The sequence below is a fragment of the Hippopotamus amphibius genome, chromosome 7 (assembly GCF_030028045.1).
Source record: "Hippopotamus amphibius kiboko isolate mHipAmp2 chromosome 7, mHipAmp2.hap2, whole genome shotgun sequence".
NCBI classification, from domain to species: domain Eukaryota; kingdom Metazoa; phylum Chordata; class Mammalia; order Artiodactyla; family Hippopotamidae; genus Hippopotamus; species Hippopotamus amphibius.
Genome location: NC_080192.1, coordinates 85,791,588 through 85,819,460, shown reverse-complemented (window position 1 = coordinate 85,819,460; position 27,873 = coordinate 85,791,588). Strand labels below are relative to the sequence as shown.

The following is a 27,873-nucleotide window of genomic DNA, read 5'->3' as shown; positions in this document are numbered from 1 at the left end:
TGAGAACTCTTACGATTTACTCTATAATAACTTTCATACATAATGTATAGTAGTATTAATTATATTTATTACATTTATTACAATTACTAAATTAATTTATTATTGTACATTACATCCCTAGTACATATTTATCTTCTAATTGGAATTTTGTATCTTTTGACCATCTTAATTGAATTCTCCCTCCTCCCACTCCCTGCCTCTGGTAACCACAAATCTCATAATTTTTTCTATGAGTTTGTTTGTTTTTGAAGTATAATTGACTTACAACACTAAGTTTCTGGTACACAACATAGTGATTTGATATTTCTATACATTTCAAAATGAACTTCATGGTAAGTCTAGTTAGCACCTGTCATCATACAAAGATATTACATACTTATTGACTATATTCACCACACTGTACATTTCATACCTATGACTCATTTATTTTGTAATTGAAAGTTTCTATCTCTTACTCTCCCTCAACTATTTCTCTGCTCTTCCTACTCTCCTCCCCTCTGGCAACCACCTGTTTGTTCTCTATGATTCTGTTTCTATTTAGTTATGTTTGTTCATCTGTTTTGATGTTTAGATTCCACACATAATTGAAATCTGACAGTATTTGTCTTTCTCTGTCTGACTTATTTCACTTGGAATAATACCCTCTAGGTCCACCCACGTTGTTGCAAATAGCAAGGTTTAATTCTTTTTTTCCTATGGCTGAGTAATATTCTGTTGTGTGTGTATATATATATGGGCACTTAGGTTTCTTCCATATCCAGGCTACTGTAAATAATGCTACAATGAACATAAGTGTGCATATGTCTTTTCAAATTAGTGTTTTTTCTCTGAATAAACACCCAGGAGTGGAACTGATGGATCATATGGTAGTTCTATTTTTTTTTTTTTGTGCTTTAAAAAACAATACTATTTTATTACTACCACAGCAGTGGCCTGCATAGGGTGGCGGGTGCCCAGGCTCAGGGTTATGTGTGGGCTGTGAGGAGTAGATGATAACTGGGAGGCTGGAAGGAAGGGGAGTGGGGCTGGAGGCCAGGCCCAAAGGCTCCTCGGATCTATTTCTGGGAAGAGGCAGACTTCATAAAGGATTCATGGCAAGCTATGGCCAGACTGCCAATAAGATTAAGAAATTCTTGGAAATCTAGCTGCCCATCAGAGTTGAGGTCCAGTTTCTTCATCATGTGGTCAAGGACACCAGGGTCCTTCTGGTTCTTTGTGAAGGCACCCAGCTCCGTATTCATGAAGATTAGGAACTCGGCCTTGGAGAGTTTGCTGTTGTTACCATCTCTTCCAGCATGCTTTTGGAAAACAGCAATAAGAGAGTCGATGCACCATTCAGTCTCTGTAGGGCTGGATAATTTTGCCACGTCGGAGAGGAGCGAGGCACGCGGCAGCGAGTGGGGAGCGGCGCGGTAGTTCTATTTTTAATTTTTTGTTCTCCATAGTAGATGCACCAATTTACATTCCTACTAACAGTACATGAGGGTTCCCTTTTCTCCACATCCTTGTCAACATTTGTTATTTGTTGTCTTTTTGATAACAGCCATTCTGACAGGTGTGAAGTGACTGTGGTGTTGATTTGCATTTCCCTGATGATTAGTGATGCTGAGCATCTTTTCATATGCCTGTTGACCTTCTGTATGTCTCCTTTGGAAAAATGTCTATTTAGGCCCCTTACCCATTTTTCAATTGGGTTGTTTGTTTTTTGATGTTGAGTTGTATAGGTTCTTTATATATTTTGGATATTAACCCTTTTTCAGATATATCATTTGCAAATATCTTCTCCCATTTAGTAGGCTGCCTTTTCATTTTGTTGATAGTTTCCTTCACTGCAAAAGCTTTTCAGTTTGCTGTAGTCCCATTTGTTTATTTTTGCTTTGTTTCCCTTGCCTGAGGAGACATATTCAAAAAAATATTGCTAAGACTGATGTCAAAGAGCTTACTGCCTATATTTTCTTCTAGAAGTTTTATGGTTTTAGGTCTTATGTTTAAGTCTTTAATCCATTTTGAGTTTATTTTTGTATATAGTATGAGAGTTCTTTCCAACTTCTTAACCTACAGGTTCTTGGGAGAGCCACAGAGGAGAGCTTCTTCCTTTGAAACAGTTCTCAGGTAATTGTCACAGAGATGCTGTGCTTCAGATTTGAGGGGAATCTTCTCAGAAACAGTCACATTGTCCAAGCTAAAGACTAATGTGTAAACCAGAACATTTTAGAGGGAGAACTTCTTTTCCATATTCTCTGTCCCTGTTCCAGGCATTCATTTTCTTGTGCCTGGATTATGGCAGTAGCTTCTTAGCTGTCCCATCAAACTCCATTCTTTCCCCTCTGGTACTTCTTACTACCAGTTAATTTTTCTAAAACATAGTTTCATCAGATCCTTCCTTTGCTAAAGAGCACGTACTGCCTCCCTGCTGTCATCTTCTTTATTCCCTTCACTCATTCTGTATCACTTGTTACTACTCATAATTCCTCAAATACCCCCATTCTTCCCTTCCTCTGTGATAGCTCATATCAATACATTCCCCCTCTCCGCTACCTGTTGAGAGCCTATCAACACCCCCATCCCTCCATCCCCCAGCTCAGTAGCTTGCATAGAGCTGAAGCTTCGCAAATGCCTGTAGAGTTAAACAATTGCTCCCTCCTCCTCCGCTCTTATTACTTTTTCCTGTAACTCTTCTGCTTCAACTAAGCTAGTCTCTTGCTGCCTGACTTCCTTCCTTAGCGCTTTTTTTACTCCTCAATCCACGGCTTGAACCTCCTCCAGAATTCAGAACTGACTTTGTCCAGGAAGTTATGCTTAATTATATCCTCCCTATTGGCTTTAATCAGTACCCCCTGGGTATCTGTGGACTCCACTTGGGCAATACTAATTATACTTCTTACTTTGTTTCTCCTGAAGGGTTTTCTTATCCTTTTTTGAGTTTATGACAGATGGTGGAACACAGTGGAAAGACCAGGATTTGAATTGTGGCTTGAAAGTTGTTAGCTATGTGACTTTGGGCAGAGTAGGGATAGCACAATCTATTATAGTTATAGGAGGCATAGGACGTGAGATGATTACCTGCATGAATTGCATGCAGTAGGCCTAACAAATGGCATTTTCTTCCCTTTCTCTCATCAAAAAAATGATTTGCTCTATAGGAAAAGAATGTGCTTTCCTTTTTTAGAATTCTTTTTTTTCCCAATAACTTGTCTTGGTGACTGTCTTCCTGCCACCAACATACATAAGAACATCAACATCTGGTACTGTGTTCCTCACAAATACAACTAAATGTACTAAACCTGGGGAATGAGGAGGAGAGTTCTCAGACGTTGAAGGACAGGTCCCATTTACTGGCGAGCAGGGCAGTCAATGAGACTGGTTACACTGAGGTTATGAACTAGAAAGGTTACTAGAGGGAAAGTGCGGCTCTGCATGTCTGGGTGTTCCTGACAATCGAGGAAGGCCTTGTCTGTTGCAGTCTAGCTGCAGCCGGCATTCACATTCAGTTTTTGGACTTACCCTGCCCCCCTGTGGCCGTAAGCAGTGACATCCTTCACTGAGCTAAGCTTTCCTGCCAGAAGCACAATAATGGGAAAGACTAAGAAAGCCTAAAGGTAGTAAGATAATGCCTAAAGCAATCCTCCTCAGAAGTCAATCCTACAACAGACTTACAAAATTGAAATGTGTTTAAAATGGGAGAATTTAACACTTTAACACATACTTACATATATAATGGCTATATTTCTGTCTTGACATAGAATGTCCAAAGTAGAGGCCCAGGAAAATGGTGCTCCTGGCCAGTCCTGCACATCCTCCCCAGTCCCACAAAGGCCTTGACCTATAGGCCAAACCTATTTCTTTATAAATGACCATCATGTCACCTGTCCTTGGGTGTCATGGATGGGCTTCAGGGGTTCTGGGAACCCCTGAAATTGTATACAATTTTGTCTGTATGTGTATAGGTGTATTTTGGTGGGGTGGAGGAGGGGAATAGTCCTTTAGCTTTTGTCAGCTTTTCAGAAGAGCTCTGTGACCCCAAAAATGTCAAGAACCACTATAGAGACTATGTAATCATGGTACCTTAGTCTTCTTGGGTGGGCTTACAATCAGTGCTGTCTGCTCTGTGAATGCAGGAGTGGCTTCAGGATGTTAACAACTAGGATAAGTAATCAGAGCAGACAAAGTGTGCTCAGCAACAACTGTGCAGAGTCATTTAACAACTGTCTTTAAATCAATAATTGCAAGGGGATAGTCTCCAATAGCTTACAATGTTAGGGGCAGTCCAGCTGGTCTCTGTGAGCTCATATGCCTCATTTGTGGTGGCAATGATTGGACCCTGGGAAAAAGGAGAAGCCCTTTGAAAGGAGGTGGCAGGTGGGGGTAGTGGGGGTTAAGGCAGTGTGTCCTCTGCACCGACGCGAGCACAGGACTGACCAAGTGGTGATCATCTGCCTAGGGCCCCAGTCTATAAGAGGGGTTAAAACACCAACAGAAGTGTAATGAGATAGAGAAAATGTATTTCCCAGAACTGTTCTTAGGGAGATTACTGTTGTCACTCATTCATTCACTGAGTCACATATTCATTCATTTAATCTGTCATTCAAATAATTATTTATTTAGTGCCTTCTATGAGCTAGGCACTACTTGATGTCAACAATGAAAAAGACAAATTCTCTGCTTTCATGGTTTACCATTCTAGTGGGAGAACAGACAATAAACTAACAAAACAGAAAACACAGATAACAATAGGTAATTACGAAGAAAAATAAATTAGGGTGTGTGTGTGTGTACTTTTATCTTGGCTAGCCAGCAAAGAAGTATGCTCTAAGAAGTATGCTCTAAGATAGCTGAGCAGAGACTTGAACCGAGTGAAGGAGTGAGTCATGAAAACATCTCTGGGGAGATTGTTCCTTACAGAGAAATCAGCAAGGTCAGAAGTCTTGAAGTGAGAATAACCTTGGTACATTGGGGGAATAGCAAGAAGGCTAAAGAAGAGGACTGGCAGGTAAACTACTGGGGTGAAGGATGAGACCCCCACAAAAGGAACATACTCATGTAACAACAGGTAGTCACTACACCTATTTCTAAGAAGGGTGGGTTCCATTATTGCAAGGCTTTGGCTCTGCTTAGGGAAGTGTGCAAGACTGGGGCAGAACAGAGCCAGTATTCCTTTCCTTTCTCTTCTTCTTCGTAGCTCTTGGCTCCTAAACAATTGTTGAATTAGTATTTTAAAAATATTTGTTTGAAGGTGTGCCAAGCTATTAGCTTGTGTGGGATGCCCATGTCTCAGCCTAGGCCTCCCACACATGCTTTCCTGTTCTGTGGTGGTAGTGGGCTGTGGTGGGAAGATGGGAGAGGAATCCGGGAGTCCCATGAGCAGAACTCAAGCAGAGACCCCTCAGCTTGTAGTGGACATGCCTCTTTTCTAGCCCTAGAAGTGTGTGTGTGTGTGAACTTTTATCTTGGCTGGCCAGGGAAGAGTCAGCCACCCAGAGAGTTCTATGATGGAGGGTCAATCTGGTACAGCCTAAGGTGGGCTAAAAAAAAAAAAAGAAGGCTCAACTGTTAACTAAAGAATGAAATACTAATGATTCACAATGGATGCTTTACATTATTAGAGACAAAATAGGGACCTATGGGGTATCTCTAGCTCTGAGACATGTCCTAACCTAATTCCAAATGTAATATTTCAGCCCTTACGAAGCAGATGAATTAAGAAAGAAAATGTTTCCAGAGCAATTACTTTGGCTGGGAGAGTAATCTTTTTAGAATTGCTTTTTCTCAGGCCTGTGTATTTCTAGAGTCCTAACCACTGGACCACCAGGGAATTCCCATCCAGTCCTGCTTTGAGATGCCTGACTTGCCCTGCCCTGGCCAGCTCAAATAGAGAGGAAATCCTGCAGGTGCAGTAAAGAGAGTCCTGGTTATGGAAGGGTGTCTTTATGCCTGTGGGTACCAGATGTAGCTCCTTATCCGTCTCTGCACCCTCAGCATTAGCACAGTGTCTGGAATACAACAGGAGTTCAGTAAATGCTGCACTTCATAGAATAAACTAATCCTAGCCAACCTGCTCCTAACTTTCTCTGTGACCTTAGACCAGTCACTTCATCTCTCTAAGCTCAATTTTTTCATCTATAAAGAGGGAATGATAATAATACCTAGGCTTAGGGTTCATCTGAGTATAAAATGATGACACCTGAAAGCACTTTGTAGACTTCAAAGCATCATGCAACTATAAGGGATGAAAGATTAGAAAGCTGCCTCCCAGCTGTCTACACACAAACATTTTAGTTACTAAGTGCCAGTGCCATTTCTTTCTTTCTTCTTTTTTTGGTGACATCTTTCTCTTTAATAAAATATATGATTCAAGTTGTAAGAAAAAAATATTTTATCTATGGGTCTCAATTAGCTCTATTTTCATTTTACTGAGAAAAAAAAGCAACCCACCTGAAAAAGGGATTGATCACCGATTGAGATATACCAAAATCTAAAGCATAGTTTGACTTGGGAAACACTAGACTTAGAAGGTATTTTAAAAGCCTTCTTTGCCAGTGAAGCAATTGACAAAAGATTAATCTCCAAAATATACAAGCAGCTCATGCAGCTCAATATAAAAAATACAAACAACCCAATCCAAAAATGGGCAGAAGACCTAAATAGACATTTCTCCAAAGAAGACATACAGATGGCCAACGAACACATGAAAAGATGCTTAACATCACTAATCATTAGAGAAATGCAAATCAAAGCCACAGTGAGGTATCACCTCACACCAGTGAGAATGGCCATCATCAAAAAAATCTAGAAAAAATAAATGCTGGAGAGGCTGTGGAGAAAAGGGAACCCTTCTGCACTGTTGGTGGGAATGTAAATTGATACAGCTACTATGGGGAACAGTATGGAGGTTCCTTAAAAAACTAAAAATAGAACTACCATGTGACCCAGCAATTCCACTACTTGGGCATATACCCTGAGAAAAACATTAATTCAAAAAGATACATGTACCACAATGTTCATTGAAGCACTACTTACAACAGCCAGGACATGGAAGCAACCTAAATGTCCATCAACAGATGAATGGATAAGGAAGATGTGGCACATATATATAATGGAGTATTACTCAGCCATAAAGAGGAATGAAATTAAGTTATTTCTAGCAAGGTGGATGGGCCTAGAGTCTGTCATACAGAGTAAGTCAGAAAGAGAAAAACAAATACCGTATGCTAACGCATATATATGGAATCTAAACAAAACAAAACAAAGCAAAAAAAAAACAAAAACAAAAAAAAACTGTACCGATAAACCTACTGGCAGGACGAGAATAAAGACTTAGAGAATGGGATGAAGTAAGAGAGTAGCAATGACATACATACACTACCAAATGTAAAATGGGTGGCTAGTGGGAAGCTGCTACATAGCACAGGAAGATCAACTCAGATGCTTTGTCAGGACCTAGAGGGGTGGGATGCACAGGGTGGGAGGGAGGCTCAAGAGGGAGGGGATATGTGGATACATGTAGATATATATAGCTGATTCACTTTGTTGTACAGCAGAAACTAACACAACACTGTAAAGCAATTATACTCCAATAAAGATCTGAAAAAAAAAAAGCCTTCTTTTTCTGCACAAACTAGTTTACATATTCTGTAAACAAAAAGCATTTAATGTAAATTGCAACGCAAATTAGAAAAGTGGATTGGGAAGAAGTGTTTTCAAAGGCATTAAAGTGGGGGAGGACAGCAGGGAAATGGTTATTATTTAGGAAAAGGTGGAAGTGGGGCTAGGAAGGCGTTAAACCTATTGGTGTGGCCTTGAGAACTAGACCAAGGAGCTTTACCTCCTTAATGCCCAAGTGAGCTGAGAGAAAGATCTACTCCGAGGTGAAAACAAAAGTAGGAGGAACCAAGGAAGAATACAAGACTTACTGGGGAGTTAGGTAGAGTAAGGAAATGTTAAAAAAAAAAAAGTCACAGAAACTGAAGTCCTAAAACATATCCTAAACAACAACAATAAAAATCTAGAAAGATTGTAGGACAGGTTTGTAATCCTGTATATATGTAGGAATTTTTACATTGTTAGAAATATAGCTTTAGGGTATTGGATTCTTAAAAGTGGGAGTGGTGAGTCAAAAGTAAATGCCTAAGTAGTTTTTTTAGATACTGCCAAATTCCCCTCCAAATGGGCTGTACCACTGTGCATTCTACCAGCAATGAATGGAAATGTAGCCTCATCAACAGAATGTGTTGTCATACCTTTTAACTTTTGTCAGTCTAAAGGTGGGAGATGGTATGTTGGTGTGAGGTTGAGCTTTCATATGTTTAAGGACCATTTAAAAATGTTTTTTGAATTATCTGTTTATGTCTTTTGTCCATTTTTCTATAGGATTTTTGGTCTTTTTTCCCCCTTGATTTTTCAGTGTTCATTATATATTTTGTCTTTTTTTTTTCCCCCGAGATATAAATTGCAAACACTTTCTCTTACGTTTTCAGTTGTCTTTTGACTTTGTTTATGGTGATCTTTGCCATGCCTAAGATTTTATTTTTACATAGAGAATTTTTATGTAGTTAAGTAAATTATTGCACCTGGATTTTGAATCACAGGTAGAAAACCTCCCTATGCTGAGATTATAAAGAAATTCACCTAGGTTTACTTTAACTACTTTTAATATATCATTCTTTACATTTATGTCCCTGGTCCATTTGGAGTATTTTCTAGATGGCTAACCACTTGTCCCAGACCACTTTTTGAACCATCTTTGCTCTAGTGATTTGTCACCATCCTACTCTAAATTTATATACATACTTGTGTCTATTTTTGACCACAATCATTGTACTGTGCTAACTATTACTCTAGTGCTAGGTATATGACAGGCATGATTTCAGAGAGAGAAGTAGCCAGATTGCCCTAAGGTTGACTGGGAGCAATAGAAGTCATTTGCCAAGTAAAGCAGGGGTGTGTTAGTTTCTGAGAGTTGGGGGATAACGGGGAAAGAAGAGGAGAAAAGAAGAGTTGGGATTTAATCAGAAGAACTTGTAAGTCATAATTTCCTAAAGACACAGAGAAATGATGAAGAACTTGACCTTAATAACCTGAATAGAAGATAGGAAAAGGAGGTAAAAAGAAAGAACCAAACTGACCAAGAGTGAATAAGGGCCTTCCAATCTGGAGAGGTTCCAGTACCTAACAAACTGATCTTCCTATAAATAATAGCTATAAACTCTAGATAATATTAAAAAATGAAACAAAACAAAACAAAATAACTCACAGCAGTCTTGAGACTGAACAAAGATAGATTAGTGAGGAGTTGAAACTTGGAGTAAGTGACCAGCAAGGAATGAGTTTCCCATTTTTTGCATCTTTGCCCTGAGGGTAGCCTTGATCACAGCAGTGTAGGGGCAACTAAACTTTCAATAGAAAGGCCTCTGTCTTTCACTGGCATTACCAGGGGAAGCAGCCTGAGGCAACCAGAGCCTCTGGAGCGAGAGGAAGAAATCCAAGGAAGGAGAAAGCCAGAGTCCGAGAGCCTTAAATTATGTGCTTAAACTCAGTCCAGGCACCTAGCTGACCCTAGGTGGACGAACTGAAAGCAGTTCATAGTTTAGGCTCAAAGAATGGGACTGAGACTTGAGTGAGGGGCCTGCTGCAGGCCATGAAATGTTGCAGTTTGAGTCTAACAAAGTTAATTGTCTGCTAAAACAAATACTTTTCAAAGTAACATAATAGATTCCAAAGTCTATAGAACATAATATTCGGAAAATACAATCCAAATGTTTCTGGCATACAGAGTCAGAAAATATGACCCAATTTCAGAGGAAATTACAGTCCACAGATACAAACCCCAAGATGACAAAGATGTTAGAGTTATCAGACGAGGACTTTAAAGCAGCATAATTAAAATTATGGTCATAAGGAATGGGAAATATGTTCACAATGAATGAAAAGATAAGAAATATCAACAGAGAAATAGAAAATATAAAAAAGTACCAAATGGAAATTTTAGAACTGAAAAGTACAATATCTGAACAAAAAATTCACCACATGAGCTTAATAGCAGAATGGAGGTGGAGATGAGAGTCAGTGAATTTAAAGGTAGATCAATAGAGATGATCTGATCTGAAGAAGAGAAAGAAAAAAGTTTGGACAAAATGAAACAAACAAGCAGAAAACCACACAGCCTTGGGGAACTGTGGAACAATTTTAAAAGGTTTAACATGTGGGTAACTGGAGTCCCAGAGGAGTGAAGAGAGGGAATGAGACAGAAAAAAATTTGAAGAAATAATGGCAGCAAATTTCCCAAACTGGATTAAGGATATAAATGTACAGATTAAAGAAGCTCAGTGAACCCAAACAAGAAATCCGTGCCTAGTCACATCATTGTAAACCTGCTTAAAAACAAACATAAAGAGAAAATTCTTGAAAGGAGCCAGAAAAGTGATCCTTTACATAAAGGGGAAAGTGATTTAAGGACTGTGACTTTTATTGAGCAACTGTGGGAGGCTGGGAGACAGTGGAGCAACATCTTTAGTGTACTGAAAGAAAAAAAGATCCTGTCAACCCGTAAGTCTATATATAAGAAAAACCTCCTTCAAGAATGAAAATGAAATATACAATTTCAGATAAATAACAGCTAAGAGAATCTGTCATTACCAGAACCAAGCTACAAGAAATACTAAAGTTCTTTAAGCTAAAGGAAATGATACCCAAGGGAAAGCCGGGTCTTTAGGAATAAATGAAGAACACCAGAAACAGTAAATATAAAAACTATTTTTCTTGTAGTTTCTTTAAAATACACGATTGTTTAAAGCAAAAATTTATAATATTGCCTGTGACATTTATAATGTAGATGTAATACACACAACAACTACAACAGAAAGACAATGTGTGTGTGTGTGTGTGTGTATGTGTGTGTGTATGTGTGTGTAGGGGATAAATGGACCTACTAAGTTGCAATGTTTGTATATTTTCTATGACATGGTACTATTAATTCTAAGTAGGCTATAAACAAGTTTAAAAATGTATTTAAATCCCTACAAGATTTCTCTTTTATGTGAAGTACTGTAATCTTGAGGTTTCTACATTTTATGTGAAGTGTACTATAATGACTCCAAGTAGACTTTGAAAAGTTAAGAATGTATAATGTAATCCCTATAGAAGTCACTAAAAATAATGCAAGGAAATATAGCTAAATGACAATAGATGAAATAGAAGTCTGAAAATGTTTAATAATTCAAAGAAAGCGGGGAAACATGGAAAAGATGAACAAAAACCAGAGAGAGCAAACAAAAAATAAAATGACAGACCTAAATCCAACAATATCAATACTTATGTTAAACGTTAATGGAGTATACACTCCAAAAACAAGCAGAGAATAGCATAATGGATAAAAAGCAAGACCCAATTGTATGCTGTCTATGAGAGATACCCTTTAAGTATAAAGACACAAATAGGTTGAAAGTAAGTGGATGGAAAAAAGTTAACCATAAACACAGTAAGACCCATGGAAAATAAAAACATATGTCCATACAAAGATTTGTATACAGATATTTGTAGCAACTTAAGTCACTACAGTCAAAAACTAGAAACAACTGAAACATCTATTAACAGGAGAACAGTTAAACAATATGTGGCAGAGTCATACAATATAATACTACTTGGAAATAAAAAGAAACTAACACCTACTTGTTGATATAAACAACATGCATGAATTTCAAAATCTAAATGAAAAAAGCCAGACACAAAAGAAGTATATACCATTTATATGATCCCATTTATATAAAATACAAACTTATCTATAGACAAAACAACGGATCAGGGGACTTCCCTGGTGGCACAGTAGTTAAGAATCTGCCTGCCAATGCTGGGGACATGGGTTCCATCCCTGGTCCAGGAAGATCCCATATGCCGTGGAGCAACTAAGCCCCTGCGCCACAACTACGGAGCCTGCACTCTAGAGCCCGCAAGCCACAACTATTGAGCCCACGTGCCACAACTGCTGAAGCTTGTGTGCCTACAGCCCGTGCTCTGCAACAAGAGAAGCCATCATAATGAGAAGCCCCCACCCTGCAACAAAGAGTATCCCCCACTCACTACAACTACAGAAAGCCCGTGCACAGCAACAAAGACCCAATGCTGCCAATAAATAAATAACTAAATAACAAAACAGATCAGTGCCAAGAATGGAGTGTAAAGGGGCAAGAGGAGTGTTCTGAGGTTAATGGAAGTGTTCTGTATCTTGATTGTGTTGGTGATTTGTGGGCATATACAACTGTCAAAACTCTGTGAATTGTACACTTTGGATGCAATGTACAGTATGCAAATTATTCCTCAAAAGAGATGAGGAAAACATTTAAAAGACCTAATTTTCAAATAACTTTAGATTTTTTATTAAACTCTAAAAAATTCCTCAATTTTTAAGAAGGGAAGAGTTGCCATTTTTCTGAGACTATGGCTTCTGTTAATGATTGTCTCTCTGTGTTAAAAATCTTTAGGTAATAAACAAAACAGTGGTTTTAATTTAGTCTTAATGCCACAGGGAAATGACTTTAATGTAGCTTTCAAAGACAAACTCAATGAATAGCTGCATTTTCTGGTCTATTTCTGAAGACACTGAAAGGAGAAAAAAATCAGTAAGTGGAGTCTGACAACTGTACTGAAGCACAAATCACAGAAAAGTTTTTTTTTTTTTCCTGGAACCTTTTAGGAAGCAATGAATCTTTATCTTCTATGTTTGGGTTGTTAACATTTGGTGTTTCCTGAGAACACATATGGATAAAATACCTTTCCAAAAAAGCTTGACATTGATCCCTGGCAAAGGCTCGGAGGAAATATTAAACAGATGGTTTGTGAGCACTTAGAAAGGGAACATGATATCCTTGTGTACCAAGGCTGAGAAATGGAGGCTCGTTGACAGCATCATTAAGATGATTTGTAAATGGATGAAAGACTTACATACCCAATGAGTGCAGACTGCTGTCAACCTGGACAGATGCCCTCTAGATGCCAAAATGCATTGATCACAGTGGCCGTTTTAGTTTTGTCATATTTATTACTTAGTCATTCTTTGGAAAGCTATTATAAATTTTTTTATATGCAAATGAATACATGTAACATATTTAAGCTATGAAGCATAACGGCAAAATGAACACTCATGAAGCCTTTATTCAACTGTGGATCATCAATGCTACTAAGATATATCTATATGCTTTGTCCTGATCTTCACTAAGGGAAACTTTGATACACTGAATTTTAAATTCTTTTCCTTTTAATTTATTTATTGGCTACATTGGGTCTTTGTTGCTGCACACAGATTTTCTCTAGTTGCTGAGAGTGGGGGCTACTCTTCATTGTGGTGTGCGGGTTCCTCATTGTAGTGGCTTCTCTTGTTGTGGAGCACAGGCTCTAGGTGTGTGGGCTTCAATAGTTGCGGCACACGGGCTCAAGAGTCGTGGCTCACAGGCTCTAGAGCACAGGCTCAATAGTTGTGGTGCACGGGCTAAGTTGCTCTGTGGCATGTGGAATCTTCCCAGAGCAGGGCTCGAACCTGTGTCCCCTGCATGGGTAGGTGGATTCTTACCCACTGTGCCACCTAGGAAGTCCTGCTTGAGCTTTATAAATAGGTATCTTATTGTCTATATCCTTGGTTATCTGCTTTTTTTCTCAATATTGAAAAGACTTACCTACGTTGTTGTAGGTAGCTGTGGTTCATTCATTTCCATAACTGTATGATATTCCACTTTGTGAATATACCTTGTAATACTTATTCATGCCTCATTCAATGGACATTTGAGTAGTCTAACTTTTGACCTTTTAAATAATGTCAATATTCACATTCTTGTACATGTCTTCAAGCGTACATTTGTAAAAGTTTTCCTGGAGACATTCTCCTAGGAATAGAACTCTAGGTTGTAGGGTATTGTGAATGTTACTTTACAACAAAATGACAAGTTGCGAACCAATTACATTCTTTCTGTCAGTATATGCGAGTTTCCATGCTCTGCTATTGCCAACACTATGGTGAAACTTCTTAATTTTTTGCAAACTAGTGGGCATAAAATGGGATATCATTGTTTTAATTTGTTCCCCTGATTACTAATAAGGGTGAGAATTTTTCTTTTTAAGAACTTTTATTGAGATACAATCGACATACAATAAACTGCGTATATTTAAAGTGTACAATTTGATGTTTTCTTATTAGTAATGTATATATGGCAATCCCAATCTCCCAATTCACCCTACCCCAACCCCTCTCCTCCCCTCCCCCCTCACCTCGTGTCCATATGTTTGTTCTCTACATCTGGGTCTCTATTTCTGCCTTGCAAACTGGTTGATTTGTACCATTTTTCTATAGTTCGCACATATGTGTTAATATACGATGTTTGTTTTTCTCTTTCTCTTTTCTCACTTCACTCTGTATGACAGTCTCTAGGTCTGTCCATGTCTCTACAAATGTCCCAATTTTGTTCCTTTTTACAGCTGAGTAATATTCCATTGTATATATGCACCACATCTTCTTTATCCATTCATCCGTTGATGGACATTTAGGTTGCTTCCATGTCCTGGCTGTTGCAAAGAGTGCTGCAATGAACCCTGGAGTGCATGTGTCTTTTTGAATGATGGTGTTCTCTGGGTATGTGCCCAGCAGTGGGATTGCTGGGTCATGTGGTAACTCTATTTTTAGTTTTGCAAGGAACCTCCATACTGTTCTCCATAGTGGCTGTATCCATTTACATTCCCACCAACAGTGCAAGAACGTTCCCTTTTCTGCACACCCCCTCCAGCATTTACTGTTTGCAGATTTTCTGATGATGCCCATTCAAACCAGTGTGAGGTAATACCTCATTGTAGTTTTGATTTGCATTTCTCTAATAATTAGTGATGTTGAGCAGCTTTTCATGTGCCTCTTGGCCATCTGTATGTCTTCTTTGGAGAAATGCCTATTTAGGTCTTCTGCCCATTTATGGATTGGGTTGTGTTTTTGATATTGGGCTGGATGAACTGTTTATATATTTTGGAGATTAATCCTTTGTCTGTTGATTCATTTGCAAATATTTTCTCCCATTCTGAGGGCTGTCTTTTCGTCATGCTTATAGTTTCCTTTGCTGTGCAGAAGCTTTGAAGTTTCATTAGGTCCCACTTATTTATTTTTGTTTTTATTTCCATTACTCCAGGAGGTGGGTCAAAAAAGATCTTGCTGTTATTTACATCGAAGAGTGTTCTTGCTATGTTTTCCTCTAAGAGTTTTATAGTGTCTGGCCTTACATTTAGGTCTTTAATCCATTTGGAGTTTAGTTTTGTGTATGGTGTTAGGGAGTGTTCTAAATTCATTCCTTTACATGTAGCTGTCCAGTTGTTTCCCTAGCACCACTTATTGAAGAGGCTGCCTTTTCTCCATTGTATATCCTTGCCTCCTTCATCATAGATTAGCTGACCATGGTTTATCTCTGGGCTTTCTATCCTGTTCCATTGATCTATGTTTCTGTTTTTGTGCTAGTACCATATTGTCTTGATTACTGTAGCTTTGTAGTATAGTCTGAAGTCAGGGAGTCTGATTCCTCCAGCTCCATTTTTCCCCCTCAAGATTGCTTTGGCTATTCAGGGTCTTTTGTGTCTCCATACAAATTTTAGGATTTTTTGTTCTAGTTCTGTAAAAAATGCCATTGGTAATTTGATAGGGATTGCATTGAATCTGTTGATTGTTTTGGATAGTATAGTCATTTTCACAATGCTGAGTCTTCCAATCCAAGAACATGGCATATCATAATTTTTCTTATGTTTATTTTTCCATAAGATTTCCACTTCTGTGAAATACCTGTTCAGATCTTTTGTTTACTTAAAAATTAGATTGTCTTTTTTTTTTTAAATTTTATTTTATTTATTTATTTTTTTTGGGGGGGGGTACATCAGGTTCAATCATCTGTTTTTATACACATATCCCCGTATTCCCTCCCTTCCTTGACTCCCCCCCCTTGAGTCCCCACCACCCTCCCTGCCCCAGTCCTCTAAGGCATCTTCCATCCTCGAGTTGGACTCCCTTTGTTATACAACAACTTCCCACTGACTATAGATTGTCTTTTAAAAAAATTTTTGAGTTTCAGGCATTCCTTATTCTGGATACCAACTCATTATTGGTCATATGAGTTGTAAATATCGTTATGATTTGTTATCACTTTCTTCATGGTGTCTCTGATGAACAGAAATTCTTAATTTTGAAGTAATCATACTCATCAATCTTTTTTTATGGTTAGCAAACTTTATTCCTTCTTCTCTCTACTTCTGGTAATAAAATTTTCTTATATTTTCCTGCAAAATTTTTAACGTTTTAACTTTTTTTTAAAAATAAATTTATTTATTTATTTATTTATTTTATTGGCTGTGTTGGGTTTTTTTTGCTGTGTGTGGGCTTTCTTTTTAGTTGAGGTGAGTGGGGGCTACTCTTCGTTGTGGTGCGCAGGCTCCTCATTGTCGTGGCTTCTCTTGTTGTGGAGCACGGGTTCTAGGCGCGTGGGTTTCAGTAGTTGCAGCACATGGGCTCAATAGTTGTGGCTCAGGGGCTCTAAAGCGCAGGCTCAGTAGTTGTGGTGCAGGGGCTTAGTTGCTCCACAACATGTGGGATCTTCCTGGAGCAGGGATCGAACCTGTGTCCCCTGCACTGGCAGGCGTTTTCTCAATCACTGCGCCACCTAGGAAGCCCAACATTTTAACTTTCATATTTAAGTCTTTAATCCATTTAAAATATAGTATGGTAAATGGCATGCAGAAGGGATCAAATTTCATTTTTCCCATATGGAATACTGATAGTTCCAGTATGACTTAATGACTAAATCCATCCTTTCCCACTGCTTTGCCACATCAACTCAGTCACATATCGAGTTTTCATATAATGTATCTGTCTGTTTCTGGGCTCTCTCATCTGTTCTAGACTGGACAATTTGTCTTTCCCTGTATCAATACAACAATACCTCAATTAGAATAGCCTTATAATCATTTTAATATCAGGCAATGCAAACCTTTAGCCTTAATATATATTTTAGCATCTAATATATATATTAGGATCAGTTTGTCAAGTTCATCAAAAAACTCCGATAGCACTTTTTTTTTTTTTTTTGGCACACGAGCTTAGTTGCTCTGCAGCATGTGGGATCTTCCTGGAGCTGGGATCGAACCCGTGACCTCTGCATTGGCAGGTGGATTCTTAACCACTGCGCCACCTAGGAAGCCCTCCAATAGCAATTTAATTGGAATTGCTTGACAGATCAATTTAGGGAAAACTGAATTCTTATGATATTGAATGTTTCCATCCATTAACATTCTCCATTAATTATATCTTCTTCAAGGTGCATCAGTAAAGCTTTAAACTTTTCCCAATAACTATTCTATGCATCTTTTGTTAAAATTTATTTCTAAATACTTTATTTTTTTTATTATTGTAAAAGGTATTTCTTTAAAAATTGATGTTTCGAAGAGTTTGTTTCTAATTATAGAAATGCTATTGACTTTTGTATGTTTCTCTTATATCCAGTCACCTTGTTAAACTGTTACTAATTGTAATTTTTCCATAGAATATTTTGGTTATTAATGTAGCCAAGTAAATATATTTCAAATAAAAACAGTTTTTGTTTCTTTCTTTCCAATCTTCACACCCTTTAGCATTTTTCTTATCTTACTAGACTAGGACAACTATGTTGAATCAGAGTGGTGATGGCGCATTCATGTATTATTCCTGATTTTTGAAAGCAATCTTTCTGGGTAGAGTATTCTTGATTATAGGTTTTTCCCTTTCATCACTGTAAATATATTGTGCCACTCCTTTCTGGCCTGAAGAGTTTCTGCTGAAAAATCAGCTGATAGCCTTATGGGATTTTCCTTGCATGTTATTTGTTGCTTTTCCCTTGGTGCTTTTTAATATTCTCTATCTTTAATTTTTGTTATTTTTAAATACAATGTGTCTTGGTGCATTCCTCTTTGGGTTAATCCTGTATGGGACTCTCTGCACTTCCTGGACTTGGGTGACAGTTTCCTTTCCCAGGTTAGGGAATTTTTCAGCTATTATGTTTTCAAATATGTTCTCAGCCCCTTTCTCTCTCTTCTCTTTCTGGGACACCTATAATGCGAATAGCAGTGTGCTTGGTGTTGTCCCAGAGGTCTCTCAAACCGTCCTCATTTCTTTTCATTCGTTTTTCTTTTTTTTCTCTTCAGTGGCAGTGATTTCCACTACGCTGTCTTGCAGATCACTGATTCATTCCTCTGTAGCATTTAGTCTACTTTTGATTCCTTCTAGAGTATTTTTCATTTCAGTTATTGTATTCTTCATCTCTGTTTGGTTCTTCTTTATATTTTCTCTTTATTAAAAACTTCCAACTTCTCATTCACTACATCCACTCTTCTCCTGAGTTCTTTAATCATCCTTACAATCATTACTCTGAACTTTCTCTCAGGTGGGCTACCTATCTTCACTTAGTTCTTCTGGGGTTTCATCTTGTTCCTTTGTCTGGAACATGTTCCTCTGTTGCCTCATTTTGTCTAAGTTGCTATTTGTATTTTTATGTATGTATTGTTACTTTTCTTGACCTTGGAGAAGTGGCCTTCTGTAGGAGATGTCCTATGCATCCTGTCAGCACACATCCCTCTTGCCATCTAAGTTATATGCTCTAGGGGTTCCTCCCATGAGGGTTGCGTGGTTCCTTCTGTTGTGGTGCGCTGACTATGTGGGCAGTTTGGTAGGCGTGGTTGGCCCCTAGCCTGGTTAGCTGCCAAGCCCTGCCTTGTGTGGATGCTACTAGCTGCTAGTTAGTGGGGTTTGGTCATAAGGTGGCTAATTACAGAACCCCAGGGGGCCCCAGCGCTAATGCTGACTCACTGGTGGGCAGTGTAAGGGTCCAGAAAACTCCAGGGATGTTGCCTGCCCACTGGTGGGTGAAGCCAGGTCCTGAGGTTAGTGCTAGTCTACTGGCAAGCAGAGCCAGGTCCTGGAGTTTAGCTGCAGGGCCCAGGGATCCCATAGTTGGTGTCAGACTGCTGGCAATAGGGGCGGGGCGGGGGGGGGTTGGTGTGTCAATTCCTGACACAGGTGGGTATGGGTCTGGGGTGTCCTGAAGCTTGTGTTGGCCTGCTAGTAGGCAGGGCTGGGGCCCAGCTGCTCCTAGGGTAGGGTCTGGCCTGCTGTGGGTGGGCTGGGTCTGCAGGCTGCAGGATTGTGGTTTTCTTGCATTTAGTGTCTGCCCCCTGGTGGGTGAGGCTGTTCTAGAGGCTACTACAAGCTCCCTGGAGGGCAGGGCGGGTGCCTGCCCCCTGGTGGGTGGAGCTGGGACTTGGCCCTCTGGTGGGCAGGGCTGTGTCTAGAGGCATATCTAGAGGCAGCTGTGGGCTCAGGAAGTATTTTCACAGCCTGTCTGCTGATGGGTGGGGCTATGTCCCCACCCAGTTAGTTGTTTGGTCTGAGGTATCCCAGCACTAGTGCCTACAGGTTGTTGGGTGGGGCCAGGTCTTTGTGCTAATGAGCTAGAGGGAAGATCCCAAGATGGCGGCTGCCTGCACCAGTGTCCATATGGCAGAAAGCTCCCAAATATGGCTGTTGCCAGTGCCTATGTCCCCAGGGTGAGCTGCAGCCACCCCCACTCCCCACCTCTCTGGGAGACTCTCCAAGACCAGCAGCTGGGTCTGGCCCAGGCTCCTATCAAATTACTGCTTTTGCCCTGGGTCCCAGTGTGTGTGAGGTTTTTTGTGTGTCCTTTAAGAATGAAGTCTCTATTTTCCCCAGACCTTTGGGATTCCCAAAATTAAGTCCTGCTTGCCTGCAAAGCAAAGTGCTCTGGGGGCTCATCTTTCTGGTTCAGGACCCTGGGCTGGGGAGCCTGATATAGAACTCTCACTCCTGTGGGAGAACCTCTACAATATAATTATACTCTATTTTGTGGGTTGCCCACCCAGGGGGGTATGGGATTTTATATTGTGAGTCTTCCCCTCCTACCCATGTGGTTGTGGTCCTTCCTTTATGTCTTTGGTTGTAGAAGATTTTTTCTGGTAGGTTCTGGTCTTTTTCATTGATGGCTATACCTGAAGGCAATCTTCCTAACATTTCACCAGTAGAAATGCATTGTAGATTTTTGGTAGAAATATTTTGCCAAGTTATAGAAGTTATTTTCTATCCCTAGTTTACTAAGACTTTTTTTCTTAAATAATGAATGGATGTTAATTTCATCATACTTTTTTCTGTATCTATTAAGATAACAATTTTTACCTTTATCTGTTGATCTGGTAAATTATACATTTTTTCTTTTTTATTGAAGTATAGTTGATTTACAATGTTATATTAGTTTCAGGTGTATAACACAGTAATTCAATATTTTTATAGGATATACTCCATTTAAAGTAATTATAAAATATTGGCTATTTCCCTGTGCTGTACATTACATCCTTGTAACTTTATACACAGTATTTTTTTTATCTCTTAATCCCTTTTACCTATCTTGCCCCTCATCCTAAACCCTCTCCCCACTGGTAACCACTAATTTGTTCTCTGTATCTGTAAGTCTGTTTCTCTTTTATTATATTCATTCATTTATGTTTTAGATTCCACATATAAGTGATAATGTACAGTATTTGTCTTTCTCTGTCTGACTTACTTCACTAAGCTATAACCTTCTAGATCCATCCATGTTGTGCAAATGGCAAAATTTCAATCTTTTTTTTTTTATGGGTGAGTAATATTCCATTGTATATATATACACCTCATCTCCTTTATCCACTCATCTGGTGATAGACCTAAGTTGCTTCCATATCGTGGCTTTTGTAAATAATGCTGCTATGAACATTTTGGGGTGCATATATCTTTTCAAATTACTGTTTCTGTTTTCTTCAGATATACACCCAGGAGTGGAATTTCTGGATCATATAGTAATTCTATTTTTAATTTTTTGAGGAACCTCCATACTGATTTCCATAGTAGCTACACCAATTTACATTCCTACCAACAGTGTACTAGAGTTCCCTTTTCTCCGCATCCTTGCCAACAATTATTATTTGTAGTCTTTTTGATGATAGCTGTTCTGACAGGTGTGAGGTGACAGTTGTGGTTTTGATTTGCATTAACCTGATGATGAGTGATGTTGAGCATCCTTTCATGTGTCTGTTGGCCATCTGTAGGTCTTCTTTGGAAAAAATGTCTATTCAAATCTTCTGCCCATTTTAATTTGGTTGTTTGTTTTTTTGATATTCAGTTGTATGAGCTCTTTATATAGTTTGGATATTAACCCTCTATCAGATGATATTATTTACAATATCTTCTCCCATTCAGTAGGTTGTCTTTTTATCTTGTTGATGGTTTCTTTCATTGTGCAAAAGCTTTTAAGTTTAATTAGGTCCCATTTATTTATTTGTGCTTTTGTTTCCACTGACTTAAGAGACAGACCTAAAAAAATATTGCTATGATTTATGTCAGAGAGTGTTTTGCCTATATTTTCTTTTAGGAATTTTATGGTTTCTAGTCTTACATTTAGATCTTTAATCCATTTTGAGTTGATTTTTGTATATGGTGTGAGGAAATGTCCTGACTTAACTCTTTTTCTTCTATACATAGCTGTGCTGTTTTCCCAACACCATTTATTGAAGAGATTGTCTTTTCTCCATTGGATATTTTCCCCTCCTTTGTCGTAGATTAATTGGCCATAAGTACATGGGTTTATTTCTGGGCTCGCTATTCTGTTCCATTAATCTATGTGTCTGTTTTTGTGCCAGTACCATACTTCTTTGATTACTGTAGCTTTGTAGTATAGTCTGAAGTAAGGAAGCATAACAACTCCAGCTTTTTTCTTTTTTCTCAAGATTGCTTTGGCTATTTGGTGTCTTTTGTGGTTCCATACAAATTTTAGGATTATTTGTTCTAGTTCTGTGAAAAATGTCATGGGTATTTTGATACAGATTGTATTAAGTCTGTAGATTGCTTTGGGTAGTATGGACATTTAAACAATATTAATTCTTGCAATCCATGAACACAGGATATCTTTCCATTTATTTGTATTATCTTTAATCTCCTTAGTCAATGTCTTTTTTATAGTTTTCAGAGTATAGGTCTTTTCCTCCTTGGTTAAATTTATATTTATATATTTCTAATGCAAAATCACCTTGCATTACAGGGATAAATCCAACTTGATCAGTTCTGTATTCTTTTTTTATACATGATTAGATTATTTAAGACAGTTTTATCTATTTTCATGAGTGGATTGGCCTGAAATTTTCTTTTCTTACATTGTTCTTGTCTGGTTTTCTATAATAACTTGGGGGGGAGTTGTTTTCTTTTTCTTTCTTTCTAATTTGTAGAAGAATTTGTATAAGATTGGAGTGGTCTTTTCCTTGAAAGTTTGATAGAATTTGACTATAAAACCATCTAGAGGGACTTCCCTGGTGGTGCAGTGGTTAAGAATCTGCCTGCCAATGCAAGGGACACAGGTTCGATCCCTGGTCCAAGAAGATCCCACATACCATGGAGCAACTAAGCCCATGCGCCAAAACTACTGAGCCTGTGCTCTAGAGCCCGTGAGCCACAACTACTGAAGCTCTCGTGCCACAACTACTGAAGACCTCGTGCCACAACTACTGAAGTCTGATCGCCTAGAGCCTGTGCTCTGCAACGAGAGAAGCCACCGCAATGAGAAGCCTGCACACTGCAACGAAGAGTAGCCTCCGCTTGCAGCAACTAGAGGAAGCCTGTGAATAGCAACAAAGACCCAACGCAGCAAACAAATAAATAAATAAATTTATTAAAAAAAAACACCCAAAAACCATCTAGGACTGATAATTGATTATGGGAAACCATTTAGATTTTTTATTTCTGAGTCGAAATTTGTATCTTTTTAGGAGTATGTTGATTTTTGTCTAAATGTTTGATTCCATACTTCTATCTGCAGCTGTGCTCCTTTTTCACAACACTAACATGGTTTCTTGTGCCTCCTTTGTTTTTTCTTCATTGGTTTCACCAAAAAATTCTCTATTTTATCAGTTTTTTTCAAAGAACCAACTTTTGAATTTTTGATTATCTTTACTGCTCCTTTCAACTGAGGAAGTATAGAGAATGCTTAAGCATGTGAGCTTTAGAGTCAGACTGCTTAGAATCCCTGTTCTATATCATAAACAAGAAACTTTGGGAAAGTTAATTTGGACAAGAAACTATGCCTTAGTTTCTTCATCTAGATACATGAGGATTAAATAAGATAATAAGTGGAAACCATTTAGAACAGAAAGTATTTGGACAGCAAATGTTCAGTAAAGGGTTGCTGTTATTATAATTTATAGACAAATGTTAAGAGTATGTTAAGAAACTATGGCTTTTAGTTCACATATCTTTTCCTTGAGGCTCAGAATTTATTTAAAAATAAAACCAACTAGCAGCATTATTCTCTCCATTGATGGCTGTCCTATGAGGTTAACTTTGGCTGCTGGAATTGGCAGGCTCTCCTAGATCTTAAATTTATGATCAAAATCCAGTATTAGAGATCTGCTCTAAGGTGTCAGATTGGCTTATATATAAAAAGTGTATACAAAGATAAAGAAGTATTCCATCCTCTCCTGTGAGAAGTATACCTCCTCACATCTCTAGTTCATAGACCAACATTTCTAGTCCTCTTTTAAGAGCAAAACAGGAACAAAATGCATAAATAATGGAAAAGAAAGGCTACAAAAACTATGGAAAAAGTTTTATAATACTATGTTACTTGAAAACAAAAAGAATTACGTACACAAATTATAACTATGAAAACTAAAAATGATTGTGGACAACTAAGAGGTAATGTGCAAAAACAAAATCAGTGTAATGGGGTAGTGGAATTGTGAATGATTTTGAATTAAAAATTATTTTATAGTCACATTTTCTTTTCAATAAAAAATTATTAGAGCCTGAAATTTTCTCAGTAAAAAGGCATACATAAATTTTCTCAGTAAAAAGCTTGTGAGAGGTTTTACACCTCTCACAAACTCTTACTACTACTTTTTTTTTTTTTAATATTTTTTTTTTTTGGGGGGTACACCAGGTTCAATCAACTGTTTTTATATACATATCCCCATATTCCCTCCCTTCCTTGACGCCCCTCCCTCGAGTCCCCCCCACCCTCCCTGCCCCAGTCCTCTAAGGCATCTTCCATCCTTGAGTTGGACTCCCTTTATTATACAACAACTTCCCACTGACTATTTTACAGTTGGTAGTATATATATGTCTGTGCTACTCTCTCGCTTCTTCTCAGTTTCCCCTTCACCCCCCGCCCCCTCCCATACCTCGAGTTCTCCAGTCCATTCTCTGTTATTACTACTACTATTAATATCAACAGATAACATTTATGCAATGCTCACATGTGCCAGGTACTGTTATAAGTGCTTTACATGCAAGTTATATTTAATCCTTGTAAAAACCCTATGGGGTAGCTACTATTATTAGCCTTATTTTATTTATTATTTTTTTATGCCTTATTTTATAAGTGAGAAAATTGTGGCACGAAGAGTTTAAGTAACTTGTTCAAGGCCACACAGTTCAAATGAAAATTTAATTGGATGGTTTAATAAATGGTGATGGGGCTTCCTAGGTGGCGCAGTGGTTAAGAATCCACCTGCCAATGCAGAGGTCACGGGTTCGGTCCCAGCTCCAGGAAGGTCCCACCTGCCGCGGAGCAACTAAGCCCGTGTGCCAAAAAATAAATAAATAAATAAATAAATGGTGATGAATTTATACACTAGAATACCTCGCAGCTACCAAAAGGAATGGGTTAGATCTCTATGTGCCAATATGAAAAAAATTACTGGATAAATAGCTAAATAAAAAAATTATATAGTTCCATTTTTGTAAAAGTAGATATTAAAAACACTAATAATGTTACATGTATATTCATGTCCATATATGTGTAAGGAAAACAATTCAGTAGAATGTGTCCTACACTGCTAATAGTGGCGATTATCTCTGGAGGGTAGAATTTTGGGTCATTTTGAACTGTTTATATTATATTTCTGTATAGGGAATATTTAAATGTGTATAACTTGTAATAAAAAATTTAAAAATAACTGGACAAAAGCTACCACAAAGAGAGTTAGGCACGATATTTCAGCTAAATTTTTTTTCAAGTTTATACAAATGATTTATCTCCACACTTGCGAGGGTGAGAAATGGTTCTTTAAAGCAAGCATTTACTTGAGCAAATTTTAAAACAATTCCTATGGGGTTACAAGATGGAGAATACAATCTAGGACCATTCTTTAAAAGCCTTAACATACCTAAATAAGCTTTTCTAAATTAAAAAAAAAATTTTATTAAAGATTCAACATTGCTTACAACTCTGAGTGTAACAAATATGCGTAATGTGTGTAAAGAATGTGTATTTAAACTAGGGATTTATTTGAGGCTTTTATTATAATGACCACACATAAAATAACACTGATGATAACTTCATAGATTTTATACTGTCTTTGCATTTGTCTAAGAATAGGGATGGATTTAATTTAATATAATTTAATTATTGTATTTCCTATCAGATGACCACCTCAAAAATTTTAAGATCAATCAAATTCATTTTCAGCTCCATAAAACTTTGTAAACATATCTCTGTTTACAAAGAGATACATCTGGTAAACTACTGACTTTCAGCTAAATTTTAAATAAAGAAAAAATGAACAAGTTAGACCAATCAGGAACAGATGAAAGGAAGTGCCATGTATATAGCTGAAAGAAAACATACAATAAATTACATGGCTGAACATTTATAGAAAACCTTAACTGATATGAATATGATTTAAAGTTAAACTTTTCATTTAAGATATTGCTAAAGAACTTTCTAAAAGGTGAGTCTACCTTCTTAATTTCTAAGTTCACTTTTTCTTCAACAATTCTGGATCTTGCAGTCTCCAAGTCATCTTTGTATTGATTAGATCTCACTATGTAGGGCTGCACTAAAGAAGGCAGTATTTAGAGCAACTGAAGGACATGATCTCATAGTTCCTTTTTTTTTTTTAAGATTTTTTTTTTGCAAAATATTAACCACTGGACTGCCAGGGAAGTCCCTCATAGTTCCTTTTAAAACTGATCTGTAATATCATTTCCTTGTAACTGGTTTGTTTCTTCGAAAAGAAGAGTGTAGACAATTTTTAACTGATAATCATGGCTACCACAGTTAAAGAAATTATAAACAGATTCAAGAAGTGTTTGAATCAATTCATGATATTCAATAATTCATGAATATTCATGATATATCATCAATTCATGCTATTCATGGGAATATCATGAAGAGAAGCTACTGGTGTTTGGCATATGTCCCTAAATATTTGCGTTGATGTCAGAAAGTGTGACCACCACCGCTCACAAATCATTTGATTTTTTTCCAATCATTCATTCATTTATTTATTTATTTAAGAAATATTTATTGAGAATCTGCTATGTGCCAGGCAGAATGATATATGCTGGTGATACAAAGATGTATAAGACGCCATTTTGGGATTTCCCTGGTGGCGCAGTGATAAGACTCTGAGCTCCCAATGCAGGGGCCCCAGGTTCGATCCCTGGTCAGGAAACTAGATCCCACATGCATGCTACAACTAAAGAGTTCACATGCCACAACTAAGGAGTAGTGAGCTGCAACTAAGGAGCCTGCCTGCTGCAGCTAAGATCTCATGCAACCAAATAAAATAAATAAATAGATAGGCAAATAGTTAAAAAAAAAAAAGACACCATCTTATCCTCAGGTAACTCACAGTCCACTTGGAGCCTGGTCATCAAAAACAAACCTCAGAAATATTAAGCCATCCATGTACAAAAATTTTAAAAAATACTATGAATAGCTCACTTTCACTTAACATTTATTATATACTAAGTAATTAACATATATGATCTCATTTAATCCCCACAGCTACTGGATGGGGCAGAAATTAAAGGCTTACACAGGCTAAGTACCTTCTCTAAAACCACACAGCTATTAAGTAATAGAACTGGGATTTAGACTTAGGCAACCTAATTCTAGAGCACTCATCCTGAGAATAAGACTAGTTGCTGTTGTTAATCTCTTGACAAGAACATCAGATAAAGCAAAACATTAATGGAGTAAAGCAATTACCTTGAGGAAAAGTACAGACAAACTGGGAAGATTTCAAGCTATGAACCGTATGTATCAATACACTTAACTCACAAAGAGGAATTACAAACAATTTATGGGATGATGTATTATTTATAAGCAAATAGAAAGTTAATGGAAGAATCATTAGCATTGACACAAGCTACAAAGCTGCCTTCCTGCATTTAAAAGCTCTTCTATACAGCACTAGCCTCTAACTATTCTAAATAAAGGCATCAGGTACCCTCAGAGTACTCTGAGCTCTGTGTCATTAGAGATTCAGTACTTTCTGGGTACAGTCACTGAAGGGAGAAAAGGACATAGTCCATGCCTGATCTGTCATGACCAAAGAGAAATAAAAAGAGCTCTCTCACAGATTCAGTTTGAGAACCCACTGTAAAGAACTCATTAGTGGCCTGGAGAACTATGATTGCCTCACCTGCATCGTGGACCACCCTGTGACCATGAAAGTAGAGGTGTTACTAGAGAAAGGGGATGCAGCGGATGCTGGGCAGACCAAGAACAGACTCCACAGGTATCACTGTCATCAATTCATTCAACAAATATCTACTGATAATCTAGGATATACTACACAATGGGGTGCAGAAATGAATAAGACAAATTTGTAACACGAGGGCTTAATGTTTAAGAGTTAATGCAGATAGAAAAGATATTAAGTAGTTTACAGTTTAGGTGAGAAGACAAAATTATCACATAATAAAGCAATGGTAAACAGTTCTATATGGTATATAATTAAGTGCTAAATTGTGTTGTGCAGACCACAAGCTATGTGGTTGTTCTAAGGAGAGGAAAA

General features: G+C 37.9%; 2 protein-coding genes across 2 annotated transcripts in view; both read right to left on the bottom strand.

The window, feature by feature from the left end:
• M1AP (meiosis 1 associated protein) overlaps positions 1 to 27,873 on the bottom strand; it is a 73,272-nt gene that overhangs the window by 29,471 nt on the left and 15,928 nt on the right. The gene's annotated exons all lie outside the window — the stretch shown is intronic.
• On the bottom strand, positions 960 to 27,504 carry LOC130856753 (protein S100-A11-like). Its single transcript, XM_057741594.1, has 2 exons — positions 27,499 to 27,504; positions 960 to 1,418 (listed from the first exon to the last, which is right to left on the bottom strand). The coding sequence occupies exons 1-2, from the start codon at positions 27,502 to 27,504 to the stop codon at positions 1,056 to 1,058; spliced, it is 369 nt and encodes a 122-aa protein (XP_057597577.1). The 3' UTR covers positions 960 to 1,055.